A 13,455-nucleotide genomic window follows, 5' to 3' on the forward strand; every position below is an offset into this window, starting at 1 on the left:
CCTAACACTCCATGGATTGAAACAGACACATTTTAACCCATTCCACTGAGTGCAACTTTGCCCTATCAACTGTCTATCCTTCCTCACAGACTTGCTGCATACTATTTCTGCCTGATCAACAGCTACCCTCTCCTCTAATCCATAGCTCTGGTTCCCATCCCCCTGCCAAACTAGTTTAAACCCTCCCGAAGAGCTCCAGCAAACCTCCCACCCAGGATATTGGTGCCCCTCCAGTTTATGCGCAAACCGTCCTTCATGTACAGGTCCCATCTTCCCCAGAAGATATCCCAATGATCCACATATCTGAAGCCTTCCCTCCTGCACCAGTCCTGTAGCCACGTGTTCAGCTGCACTCGCTCTCTGTTCCTTGCCTCACGTGCACGTGGCACCAGTGGCAATCCTGAGATCCCTACTCTGCTTGTCCTGCTCTTTAGCTTCCAACCTGACTCCCTAAAATCACTTTTTAGATCCTCATCCCTTTTCTTAGCTATGTCGTTGGTGCCTATGTGCACCATGAATTCTGGTTGCTCACCCTCCCCCTTAAGAATCCTGTCGACTCGATCCGAGACATCTCTGGCCCTAGCACCCGGGAGGCAACATACCTTCCGGGAGTCTCGCTCGCGACCACAAAATCTCCTATCTATCCCCCTAACCATTGAGTCTCCCATCACTATTGCTTTTCTATTCTCCCCCCTTCCCTTCTGAGCCACCGAGCCAGATTCAGTGCCAGAGACCTGGCCGTTAGGGCCTTCACCCGGTAGGTCACCCACCCACCAACAGCATCCAAAATGGTATACTTGTTTTGAAAGGGAACGGCCACGAGGGATCCCTGCACTGTCTGCCCGTTTGTTTAATATGGGAGCTGAGAATAAATCTGGAGAGGTTCTTGGAGAATAAAATATCAACTTAAGAGGCAGAGAAAAGTATAAGTATAGAACAGTACAGGCCCTTCGGCCCTCGATGTTGTGGCGAGCAATGATCACCCTACGCAAACCCACGTATCCACCCTATACCCGTAACCCAACAACCCCCCCCCCCTTAACCTTACTTTTTTTTAGGATACTACGGGCAATTTAGCATGGCCAATCCACCTAACCCGCACATCTTTGGACTGTGGGAGGAAACGGGAGCAACCGGAGGAAACCCACGCACACACGGGGAGGACGTGCAGACTCCGCACAGACAGTGACCCAGCCGGAATCGAACCTGGGACCCTGGAGCTGTGAAGCATTTATGCTAACCACCATGCTACCGTGCTGCCCTTTTTTGTTGTTGTTACAACACCGTTGTATCAAGAGGGATATTTGGTCATTTTAAAAGAATAAATGGGTGACTGTTCTTAGTTCAGAATTTAGATTGCCTACAAAAATAGTGTTTGGTCAATGTTCTTTTTATTAGTTTGTTATAGTAAAATGTTTTAAAACTTGAAATCCTGAGATGTTTCTTCCAGTCAATCACTGGAAATTCAAATATCTTTTTGAAAGTTATAATTTTCTGTGGGGATCGTAACAACATTGGTTGGTCCATCATGAATGCTGCAAGTATCAGTAGAATATCTACATTGTTCTAGCAGTGAATGACCGCTATCATAACCCTACTTGCCTTTTTGGACAATTTCTTTTTTATTTCCCCTCTTTTAAAACCACCGATTAGATAGATTAGATAGATTTCACAGATGTCGGCGGGATTCTCCATCCCGCAAATCCCGTTTTCTGGCGTGGTGCACCCCTACTCGGAAGTAGGATCCTTCACTCCGGCAGCTGGCCAATGGGGTTTCCCATTGTGGCCACCCCCACGCCGTCGGGAAATCGGCAGGCGTGAGCGCGCTGCCGGCGAAGCGGAGGATCCCGCCGATAGAGAATCCCACCCGTTATCTTTTCTCTGGTACATTTCCCCAAACTGTTTCTAGACAATATGCCAATAGCCAATTTGACCACTTCTGTGCTCATCACAATCCATGCACATGTCCCACTGAGTCAGTGGATGATTAGGCACCAGGCTGATTTGTTTTTCCTTTCCCTATCCTAGGGGTATTAAAGCCATTTTTAGCACCTGCAATTAGAGGATCCAAAGTTGCATTCTTTGTCAATTATTTTTTATTAATCCTAAAATTTAGGTTCCAGCTACCCACGTGTGGCCTTGGTTTATTGACAAAATGTTTTTTTTTATGCATCAAAAGAGTTATCATTTTTCCCTGACCGAATTTGCAACATTGTCTTCTGCGTTCCCCAGGGTGAAGGAGTGTCAGAGGAGCAGAGAGTACAAACAGTGCGAAGAGATTATTGAAATTGGACGGAGCATGACCACTAAATGAGTCTGATGAAATGGTCACACCCAAAGATTAATGTCTGCCGCTGAAACACTGAGAACTGGCATGAGTGGGCCTGTTTCATGATTGCTGATATGGGATAAAGGCAAGAAACCATGGGCGCGATTCTCCGCCCCCCACGACGGGTCGGAGAATAGCGGGAGGGCCTTCCCGACATTTTTCCCGCCCTCCCGCTATTCTCCCCCCCCCGCCCAACTCCCGACACGAATCGCTGCCGCCGTTTTTTTACGGCCGGTAGCGATTCACAACTGATAGATGGGCCGAAGTCCCAGCCCTTTACGCTGTTTTTACGAACGGCAAACAGACCTGGTCTGGCCGTTCGTAAAAACGGCGGGAACAACTCACTTTTTATAACCATGGCACCGATTGGCACGGCAGTACCACGGCCGTGCCAAGGGTGCCATGGGCCCGCGATCGGTGGGCACCGATCGCGGGCAGCGGGCTATTTCTCCTTCCGCCGCCCCGCAGTATCCATTCGCGGGGCGGCTGAGGGGCATCCCGGCCTGCGCATGCGCGGGTTTCGCGCAAATACGCGATGACGTCATCCGCGCATGCGCGGGTTGGAGTCTTCCAATCCGCGCATGCGCGGCTGACGTCATATGACGCGTCAGCCGGCGCTAACTCCGGCAAGCGGGCTTAACGAAATTCGTTAAGCCCGTGATGCCGGAGCTTACGGCGTCGGGCTGCTAGCCCCGACTTGGGACCAGAATCGGTTCCCGGTCGGGAAGGGGCGCGCTTACGATTTCTCCCGTTTTGGGAGAATCGCGCCCCATCATTTTAATCATTTTGAACAATGAATGAACACATTATCAATATTTGTGGAAAAACATCTAGTGGATTAAACAATTAAACTACCTCATATCATCAACTAATCCAGAGGGGTTGTCAATGAGACAATCCAGCATGAATAAAATGGGCTATATGGTCGCTGTCTGTGCTGAAAATCCTTCTGTGCTCCACGAGACAGCAAAGTTAGACAAAACAAGTCTGTCAATAGCAAATTTGTCACAAGTCGCTGGCTTCATGCAAAGCAAATATGTGTAACCTACTGGCTGACATGATTCTTAAAGATCAGTAACTTGGAAGATGAAACTGTGGCATACGTAAATAGGAAAGTTATTTCCATCTACGTCTTGCATGTAATTTTTTACTGCTTTGTGTGAAATGGTGCTTGTTAATTTGACTGCAAATTGTTTTGAAACATCATCTCCAATTTTATCTGAGGAACAGTGTGCTGTATGTACATACCGCCTCTCTGTTGGATGCTGGACGGAATATCTCTGCCTCTGATGTGTCCCATGAAGAGTCTCCTTCTCCTGTCAACAATATACATATCTTCAGAAGTAAGAAACATCATCTTTGAGCAAACCGCCAATTAAGATATTCCTCTTGGAAATGATCTGCCTCATTGGTGGGTAACATTGACAGGGTAAAAGCTGAGAAGATGTTTCCCTTTGTGGAGGAATCTAGAACTAGGGGGCACAGTTTCAAAATAAGGGGGTCTCCCATTTAAGATGGAGAAGTGGAGGAATGTTTTCCTCTCAGAGGGTCATTCGTGTTTGGAATTCTCTTCCCGGTAGGGCTGGGTCATTGAATTCAAGGTTGAGTTTGACATATTTTTGATTGAAAAGGCGATCAAGGGTTATGGTGGGCGGGCAGGAGAATGAAGCTCAGGTCACAATCAGGTCAGTCACAATCTTATTGAATGGCAGAGCTGGCTTGATGGCCCAAATAGCCTACCCCTGCTCCTATTTCATAAATGTGCCTACAAACATACTAATTAGGAGAAGTAGGCCATTGGTCCCCTTGAGCCTGCTCCGCCATTCAATAAGATGATGGCTGGTCAGATTGTGGCCTCAACTCCACATTTCGCTTAGTTCCAAAACCCTTTTGACTCCCTTGTTAGTCAAGAATCTATGTACCTCTGCCTTATAAATATTCATTGATCCTGGCTTCATCGCTGTCTGGGAAGGGGATTTCCAAAGATTTTTGTGTTCTTATTATACTGTTTCAATTAGTACCGCTGCACTGCCTGTTCATCAAATGTATTTCCTTTACTGCATAAAGCTTTGTGACAGCAATGGCCCTTTAAATTTCAGCCAGAGGTAAGGTCTTAGGTCAGTTTCTGGTGGACATGTAACACAACATTTCTGTGATTTGCAACTAATTCAGACTAATTACCGATCTCAATCAAGTAGCTTACATGTGCAATAGGGGTTGCTTACCCGAGGATTTACATTGTCTGAGGATTTACTTTGAGCACTGTTCTGGCAAAGTAGAGGGAATGTTATTCAGCATCTGGTGCATGTCATACCTGACCTGATGTTACTTGAAACTGACTCAAAATGTCAAAAGTTGGACAAATGACGCATACCATAATGAGTGCAAAATGGTCCAAACGTTTCGATAAAATGGATCGATATATTAAGTCAATACCAGTAGAAACATGAAGATGTAGAAAGTACCTCTGCAAACTTGGCAACAGGAGTCAGGAACTGTCATTGGTAATGGACAGGTCAGCTTTGGGCATGTCCTCAAGCCACAGTACACATTTCCTTCCTTCACATGAAAGAGAAGAAACCATTACCATTTCATTGTCACAGGAACACTCCTTCATTCTTATAAAACATATTTTGAACACAAGAGACTTTGTAACACTGACTCACTGCCATTGAGTGAACATCATCACATCTACTGCTTCACGAGAACTCAGCCAGTCAGATTTCATTATTTAAATGGAATTGGTTTTGTTGCATCTGCCACGGCACTGATTCAGGATTTTCCCAGAAAATTAAACAGAATCACAGCACACGATCCACATGACACAAAAGAAATAATAGTACTTGAATAATTGGGCCTAATTATTAAATGTACAAAGTTGCAAAACTTGATCCTCAAAACACCAATAAAAAACCCTGTAAACCAGAATTTTTCTTCTTCCTTTACTACGCAACAGTGGCCCTGTGCAATAAGCCACCATCGGTGGTGATTGGGTTTGAAGGGACACATGACATCTTTCAGAGCTGGCAAATACTTTCATTAAATTTACAGTACAAAATCATTCAATAAGACAATTATTGTGAAATAATATTGGAATCCAATGTAGGTTTTTTCCCCCCTCAAAATGATGGATTTCTTTGGTTTGTCTAAACAAAATTCAAGTGGTCGGATTCTCTCTTAGCTGACGTCAAAGTTGGGCAAGGCGATTGGGCAGAGAATTGGTTCTGACATCGAAATCGTGACAGGCACAATTTGACGCCAAATCGCAATGCTCCAACACCTCGACAACGACATCAATGTATTCCGGAATGTACGTACAGTAGACACCGTTTGTATATCATTAGCGGGCCCGACCCGGTATTCTCCGGGACTTCCGTGATTCTCTGCCTCATATGGGCCGAGTTCCCGATGGCGCAGTTCACTTGTGCTTTTAAAAATCGTGAAACCGGCATGGCGGCTGCTGAGGGAGAGAGAGGGCATACTGAAGGTGTCCAACATAGCCATAGCTTGCTGACAGTTGTGCCACTGGCTGGGGGGCTTCTGCCAGGGATGGGGGAGTAGTGGGTGGTGGCCAGGAGGTGGGCTGCGGGTCGGTGTGGACGGGCAGGGAACATCATTGCCATAGCCGGCAAGGCAGCCATGCAGTTACGCACACTATTAACTTTAAACTTAGGGCCAGGGGTTGTATGGGTATCCCCCCAGGGTGCCCTTTGTCACCTGCCAACCCATCAGCTGTATGGGCACGCTCCAACGCCACCAGTGACATCTGGATGAGTGTGTGTGGAGATTGTAATGTGTATATGCGGCTGCAGCTTGTCAGCCTCCTGAGTGTCAATCACAGACCCGGCGAATCCCGCACCATTTTTCATTGGAATCGATTGTGTCCCACACGGCCCCTCAATGGTAGCAGAATCGGTCCAGGTCCGGCACTGGTTTTCCTGTCGTAAAAGTTCATGGATTGTGCGTTGGCGTCAATGCTTAGTTTCAGAGATGGAAAATGCTGCCTAAGATGTGTGTTATATTAGTGAATGCATCCCTGCTGGTTAAGTGTCACATGATGTGTAGTGATGTCAGCAGGGTGTTTGCGCAGGCTTTCAGTTGTCCATCGTACATTGTACGGGCAACACCTTTCAATGTAAGATGGAGAACTTAATAAAGTGTGAGCACCTCCATACCTTTCCTCCATACAAAGAAGCATAACAAAAGAGAAAACTGGAAACAAGGATGGGATCAGCTACTAGCTTCACAAAGTGAAATCACCAATACTTCTCAAGAAGTTCTACCTTTGGAAGATATAGCCAGTGATACTTTGGAACAGGGACCAAACACAGAGACAATTTCAGATTATGTTTCTGAGGACTCTCCAATACTTATAGTGACAGACACTGGAATAACATCCCAGGAAGTACCACCTACTGAAGAGAATGAGGACACTTCTAAGATCTCAAATAGCCAAGTTCCAGAATGCTGAATTCAACCAAAATGGAATAATGTTCACCTTGGAGACTGTCTTACTGAATTGTACATATGTGCAGAAAGGTAATGCATAAGTGGATTTGTATCAATGTTAAATTGTTGTCATTGTACTAATGAAGTAAAGAGGGAGGGGTGTTATGTATCAGAGAATACATCTTTGCTGGGAAAGTGTCATATGATGTGTAGTATTGTCAGCAGAGTGTTTACACAGACTTGGCAGTTCTCCATTTTAGCTTCTATGAGCAACATCTCTTAATAAAAACCGCTCAGCTTGTTTGAAATAATCCAGAGTGTGGACGCCTCCATTCCTTTTCCTTTGCGGCAACAAATAAATATAATAATGCCAAACTTGTTGGGGAGAGAGGTAGGCACCTAATCACATAATCTGATGGGGATGTTTAAACCAACCGGTATTCTAGCATCATTATTCCACAATGGGGATTGATTTGATACGTTGGACATCTGAATCTTTTATTTTATGTTCTGTAGAAGTAAAATATACACTGAATATTTAGTAGTGATTTTTTTTAAAATATTGAAATCATATGTTTAATACACTATGCAATGTGTTGGCTAGTGCACTGGCTTGCTAATACTTCACCATTGATGTTTGCAAACAGATTACTTGGCACTTATTCTCACATTATGTTTTAAAGTATTTGTTTTGTATTCTGCGAGTTGTACTTTGTCATATTAAAGTGATTTATAAACTGTTAAGGAGTTATATATCTATAAATGGCAATCTATCACCATTCTTTGTCAGCACTTGAATTTTAAATTGCAAAGTATTTCAATACAAGAACAGGCCATTCGGCCAACAGATTCATGCTGGAGTTTATGCTCCAACGAGTCTCCTCTAAGTTCTCTGTTTAATTGTAAAACAAAATTCTGAGCAAGGTTTGTGCCATTCCTTTTAGTTAATTCCTTTTGCAACATCATAAATAACGAAAAGTAAAAATCTTTGATGGACTCATGAGTAAAGGGTAACACCTTTAGTAGTAAACCATACAAACCCAGAAGGTCTTAGATTTGATTCTGTTCTCTGTTAATTTAGCTAATCTCTGCTCTCGAACAGCCCAGGTCCTGTAATTGGTCTTAATATTCCTGGAACTATGGGTTAGAAAATAAAGTAGCTCTGGCTCCTTTTCATGATCATGTTACAGTGATCCTTGACCTTGGAGGGGCAAATATTTCCTAAAATTGCTTACTGACATTGGCATAAGTTACTGAGCAGACAATAAAATGAGATAAATGGAAACTATTTTTAAAAATTTTTTTTAGCATTATTGTTTTAACATTAACTGTTTTTTTTTAACCTAAGGATGTGTAATTGGTGAGTTATTTTGCATTTCTAGCCCTATTAAATCTCATGAATGAGTGTGTTGGTTAGCTGTCGGGGAAATTAAATAACCAGGGACTAACAAATTAGGTTTCCTGATGAGCTGCAGCTAATTCAGCTGTTGATTTACTCAGGCAGAGAATCCTTTTCGATGTGAATGTTGCTGCAACTGTTATATTCATTGTCATTGTTTCTAGTGGTGGGAGAAGGTTGTTTGGGAATGTAGATCCCCTTGTGTGAAGCTAAATAAGTTAAAACAAGTGCAGAGGAGGCCATGAGTAACTAATAAATGGTTTAAAATGTGATTTTCAATGCAGTCTGCATATGCAGTCCATACACAACACTTCAAAACTTGAACTATAGTGATTCTCTGTTTCTAAATTCAATGGAAGTTGATCTTGTGCACAACAGGAAATATGTTGGTTCTATTACCCTATATCCAGAAATCATTTGCTCAAAATCAGTAAATTGAGCTGTCCAAATTTGTTGCTTAGTCAATTTTTCCACAATTTTCCACTTTCTGGAGTTAGACAAATATCCTTGGTCTTTTCTTTGTTAGTTAAGCAGCCATTAAAACACTTAAGAGGCACAAAACATTATTGCCAACAGGTCCTGATTGGTCAGGTTACTGCTGGCTGGCCTAAACAAAACCTATAGAATTAACTCACGCACCAAACAAAAATTGAAGGAACTAGCAATTGTATTCCCTCCTGTTTAAAATAAATAAAGTATCATCAATTAGATCACCGACTTCCAATAGTGTAAAAATGACTCAAAAGAAGGGAGGATAAGGATTGTCATGAGGCTTCCTATCGTGAAACAAATTTCTCGCACATCAATGTTTGCCCTGGTGGTGAGGTTCCAGAGAAAACCTCACAAGCCTCAACCTGTATCCAGTAAGAGTCATTGGTTTCAAGAAAAGATGAAGGGTGGGACTGAGCGACAAAAAAACGTTCTATGTGGTTGGAGAATGTTATCTGGAATCGACTTTTTTTTATTTCTGCAGACTAGACCAGCATTTACTGCCCACCTATAACTGCCCTCAAATTCAGAGGGCATTTGAGAGTCAACCACATTGCTGCAGATCTGGAGTCACATGTTGGGCCAGAGCAGGTGAGGACAGCAGATTTCCTTCCCTAAAGGATGGACGTTAGTGAACCAGATGGGGTTTTATGACAATCAGCAATGGTTTCATGGTCATCATTGGCGGCACGGTAACACAGTGGTTAGCATTGTTGCTTCACAATGCCAGGAACCCGGATTTGATTCCCGGCTTGGGTCACTACTTGTGCCGAAGTGAACCGTGCTGCTGGCCTGCCTTGGTCTGCTTTCAAAGCCAGCGATTTAGCCCTGTGCTAAACCAGCCCCAATATCTATGCCACGACCTCCCCCTTTTGCAGGCACATTACATAGGGTTTCAGATATGTTGATTTACATTTGGAAGCATGCAAAATTCTACATCTCTCTGGATAACTGTCAGCCAGAATGACAACCTTTTATTCTGTTGATTGCTATTCCCTTGAACAATACTGCGCACACTGGTCACAAAACCATTGAGACCACGCCCTTTCACTTGCCTGAATGGTCATCGTTTGCCTTGGACATCAATATGTATGTTGTAATTAAACCGTCCAAATGTTGAAAGAGCACTGCTTTTGTGCAGTAACTGGACTTCCGAGTTGTATTTTTAAGCAGCATTTGACCTCAGGTTGAAGGAGAGGTGGGATCTGCTTCAGAGGACAGAAAACAGGGCTTGGCGCCAATTTGAGCATGACTACGTTCCAGTCTTTTGTCTTGTTTTCCTTAAGAATAAACTTTTTTTTAAAATTCTTTGCCGAAAACCTTTTTTTAAAAAAAAAATTGTGCTGTATAATGTACCTGACAGGTTACATTACCACTCATTGTCACTCAGCAAGGTCACTCATGGTGTTCGATTTATTTTTAACCAATGTTCTTCTAGATTGCCCTTGCTAGTCAGGGTGAAAACACGAGTTAATTTACTGCCTTTTTTCACGCACAAGTAAATATATAGAGAAAACTCTGTCCGGGGTCCGCCCTAGCAGCTTGGCTGACATCAAATGTTTCTATTAATTTGGCGCCATCAATTTGGCATTCCCGACGCCCCAGCAAGTGAAAAACAATCTCGCAAATAAATTTCCACAAGCCACCGTCTGTTTTGGCACCTCGTTGCGGGAGTAGTACTGGGACTCGAATATTCAACATGTAAAAGTTGCAAGGCATTGCTCAGGCTGGGAGTGTAACATGTCCATTCAGCAGTTCCTATGAGGTTTTTATTTGATTAGAACAAACAAAATCATCTGGGCTCCCACATCTTATTTAAAACTATAAGAAGCTAGAGGTACAACTTCTCAATGCTCATATGCCTGTTTTCCATTGTAATTTCGGCGAACAAGGCCAGGTACTATTTAAAAGAGCAACAGTCAAATTATTTTATGATGTAGTGACTTGAAATACAAACAAAACCTCAACTAGTACGGTCCTGTGAACTGGGCAAAGGTAAATCATCATTCTGACTGGTGATGCCTGTTTTAGGTAGCATTCTTAAGATACAGGACAGCAACTTGTCAAGGCTTCTCCACAAGCACTTGACAAATCCGCGACATCTACCATCTGGAAGGACAAAGGCAAGGGAACATGACCACGTTTCCCTCCAAGTCGCTACCATCCCAACTTCGTTCACCTTGGCTCTGCCCAAACCCTAAGACTGCCTCCCTAACTGCACTGTTGGTGTACCTACCACCTTCTGAAGGGCAATGAAAACTGACCTAGCCAGCAACGCCCACATCCCATGCACAAATATTTTGTTTAAAAAAACACACCACCTGCAGGATCCCCTTCAAGTCACTCACCATACTGACTTGGAACTATGTTGCTGATCCTTCACTATCCCTGGAACAAAATCCTTTGAGAACACTGAGTGTGCCCACACTAACCTGGACTGCAGAGCTCACCACCGCCTGCATTAACGCAATTCGGCTCAGCCAGCACATCTGTGAATGATTTATAAAAGGCCTGATGTATAAAAATAAGTTTCCAGACTAATTGTGGTTACGTTAAAATGTTGGTAAACAAAGATGTGGCGGAAGTTCTCCAATCCAGATGGAAGGTTTGTCTTGAATACATTCTGTGGCGATACTTGGCAGAATGGATACCTACTGAGCAACTGCACTGTGCACATTGGTTTGGGTGTCGGGACAGAAATAGCCCCTCAGCCACGAACATCTCTCCATGCTGATAGCTGGTGCCGTTATATTCACACGATTTCCCGATGATTTTAGCAGCTGCCGGAATATGTTCTTCTGTGTTGGAGAGAGGAGGAAATAACAATTAAAAATGCCACACACACACATCCACGTCAAATCACTTGGAATCGAATCAAGGCGCAGCAATGTACGCTCAGCCAATGTGTTCAGATGTGTCTACCCAACATATACCTGCTGATTTGCATCAATGGGGTCTGTGCGTGATAAGAGTGAAAGAATGTGCGTTAATCTAGCGCCTTTCAGCTCTTTAGCCCTCCCCAAGCGATTTGCAGCCAATGCATAACATTTGAAATGTAGTCACTGTTGCAACATTGTACCTACTCCATGATAAGTACAGTGCGCAGCAATGGATACACTGCAAGCTATGTTTTACTTACAAATCCCTAAATGCAATGTCTCGATGCTTGGCATACCGCTCCCCAACATATCTATATTTGATTATTCACCTTCTACTTTGTTGACTAATTATTATATTTTGGACTGGGATAAACCTCGGAATCGATGTTTAATATGTTGCTGCCATTTGGAAGCAGAAAATGTTAGGCACACAAATCCTAAGAGGTCGTCCCGCGTGGGGTAGCTCGGGAGATTTGTTGCAATGTTAGACAATAGGTCCCATTGCAATGCCTGGGCGTGTTTACTGTCTGCGCCGCGCCCGGCGTTTGCGCCGTTGTTAAACCAGAGAGCAGGGATGTTTTCCAAAAATACCGATTCCTGGAGGGACTGAGCCTCAATGTGTTTGCAATCAAGCGAGTTATGAGAATCCAACCCGATTGATGTGTGACGGACAGTCAGCTGGAATCGGTGCCAAATGTACACCCAGGGACTCCCAACATACGGGCCTCCACAGCAATTGAATAGAGAGCTCAGGATAGTACATTTAAACACATCCATATTCCCCTTCTCCCCCCTCAAACAAAAAGGAGTGTCCTATAAAATCAATATTTATTTCACTTAATTAGTTTTGTGGTGGTTTTATTAGCTTTGCAGCAGAACATAGAACATAGAACAGTACAGCACAGAACAGGCCCTTCGGCCCTCGATGTTGTGCCAAACAATGATCACCCTACTTAAACCCACGTAACCCGTATACCCATAACCTAACAATTAACCTTACACTACGGGCAATTTTAGCATGGCCAATCCACCTAACCCGCACATCTTTGGACTGTGGGAGGAAACCGGAGCACCCGGAGGAAACCCACACAGACACGGGGAGGACGTGCAGACTCCACGCAGACAGTGACCCAGCCGGGAATCGAACCTGGGACCCTGGAACTGTGAAGCATTGATGCTAACCACCATGCTACCGTGAGGCCCCTCAAATTTAAACGGTTTTAAGCAAATGACATGTGTTTAGTCTGAATGCAATCCGTTACTTTCATGTGTTACACAAATGATTCACAGAAGAATATAGCGCATTTTAAGAGGCCGTTCGGCCTCTCTCGCCTGCATTCTTTGATAAAACTCCCATTCCCCTTTCTTTTAAATATGATCATTGGGGCAGCACAGTGATTAGCACTGTTGCTTCACAGCTCCTGGGTCCGAGGTTCGATTCCCAGTTCGGTCACTGTCAGTGTGGAGTCTGCACGTTCTCCCCATGTCTGCGTGGGTTACCTCTGGATGCTCCGGTTTCCTCCCACAAGCCCAGAAAGATGTGCTGTTCGGTGAATTGTACATTCTTAATTCTCCGTGTGTGCACCCCAAGAAACGCTGGAATGTGGTGGCTATGGGCTTTTACACAGTGACTTAATTGCAGTGTTAATGTATGCCTACTTGTTACAATAAAGATTATTATTATTGCACCTGCTTCTGCTATTGGAACGGTACATTCCGGATCATAACACTGCAGTACGGTTAAAAAAAAAAAGTTTCCCCCTGTCTCTGATTCTTTCTCCTATTCCCTGGCTTAAACCTGTGTCCTCTAGGTACTGATCCTCCCCCTGGAAACGGTTTCACTATCAGACCCATCACAGGGCTTTTGAAAGCCTACATCAAAGCTCCTTCTGTACTCCCAAGGAGACCAG

General features: G+C 43.9%; 1 protein-coding gene across 1 annotated transcript in view; it reads right to left on the reverse strand.

Annotated features, from left to right (window-relative positions):
* chrdl2 (chordin-like 2) overlaps positions 1-13,455 on the reverse strand; it is a 59,226-nt gene that overhangs the window by 30,600 nt on the left and 15,171 nt on the right. The window contains 3 exon segments of the mRNA XM_038776107.1: positions 3,578-3,645; positions 4,795-4,888; positions 11,322-11,464. Coding sequence (XP_038632035.1) covers positions 3,578-3,645; positions 4,795-4,888; positions 11,322-11,464 — 305 coding nt within the window.

Source organism: Scyliorhinus canicula, chromosome 17, assembly GCF_902713615.1.
Source record: "Scyliorhinus canicula chromosome 17, sScyCan1.1, whole genome shotgun sequence".
In the NCBI taxonomy this organism is placed as follows: Eukaryota; Metazoa; Chordata; class Chondrichthyes; order Carcharhiniformes; family Scyliorhinidae; genus Scyliorhinus; species Scyliorhinus canicula.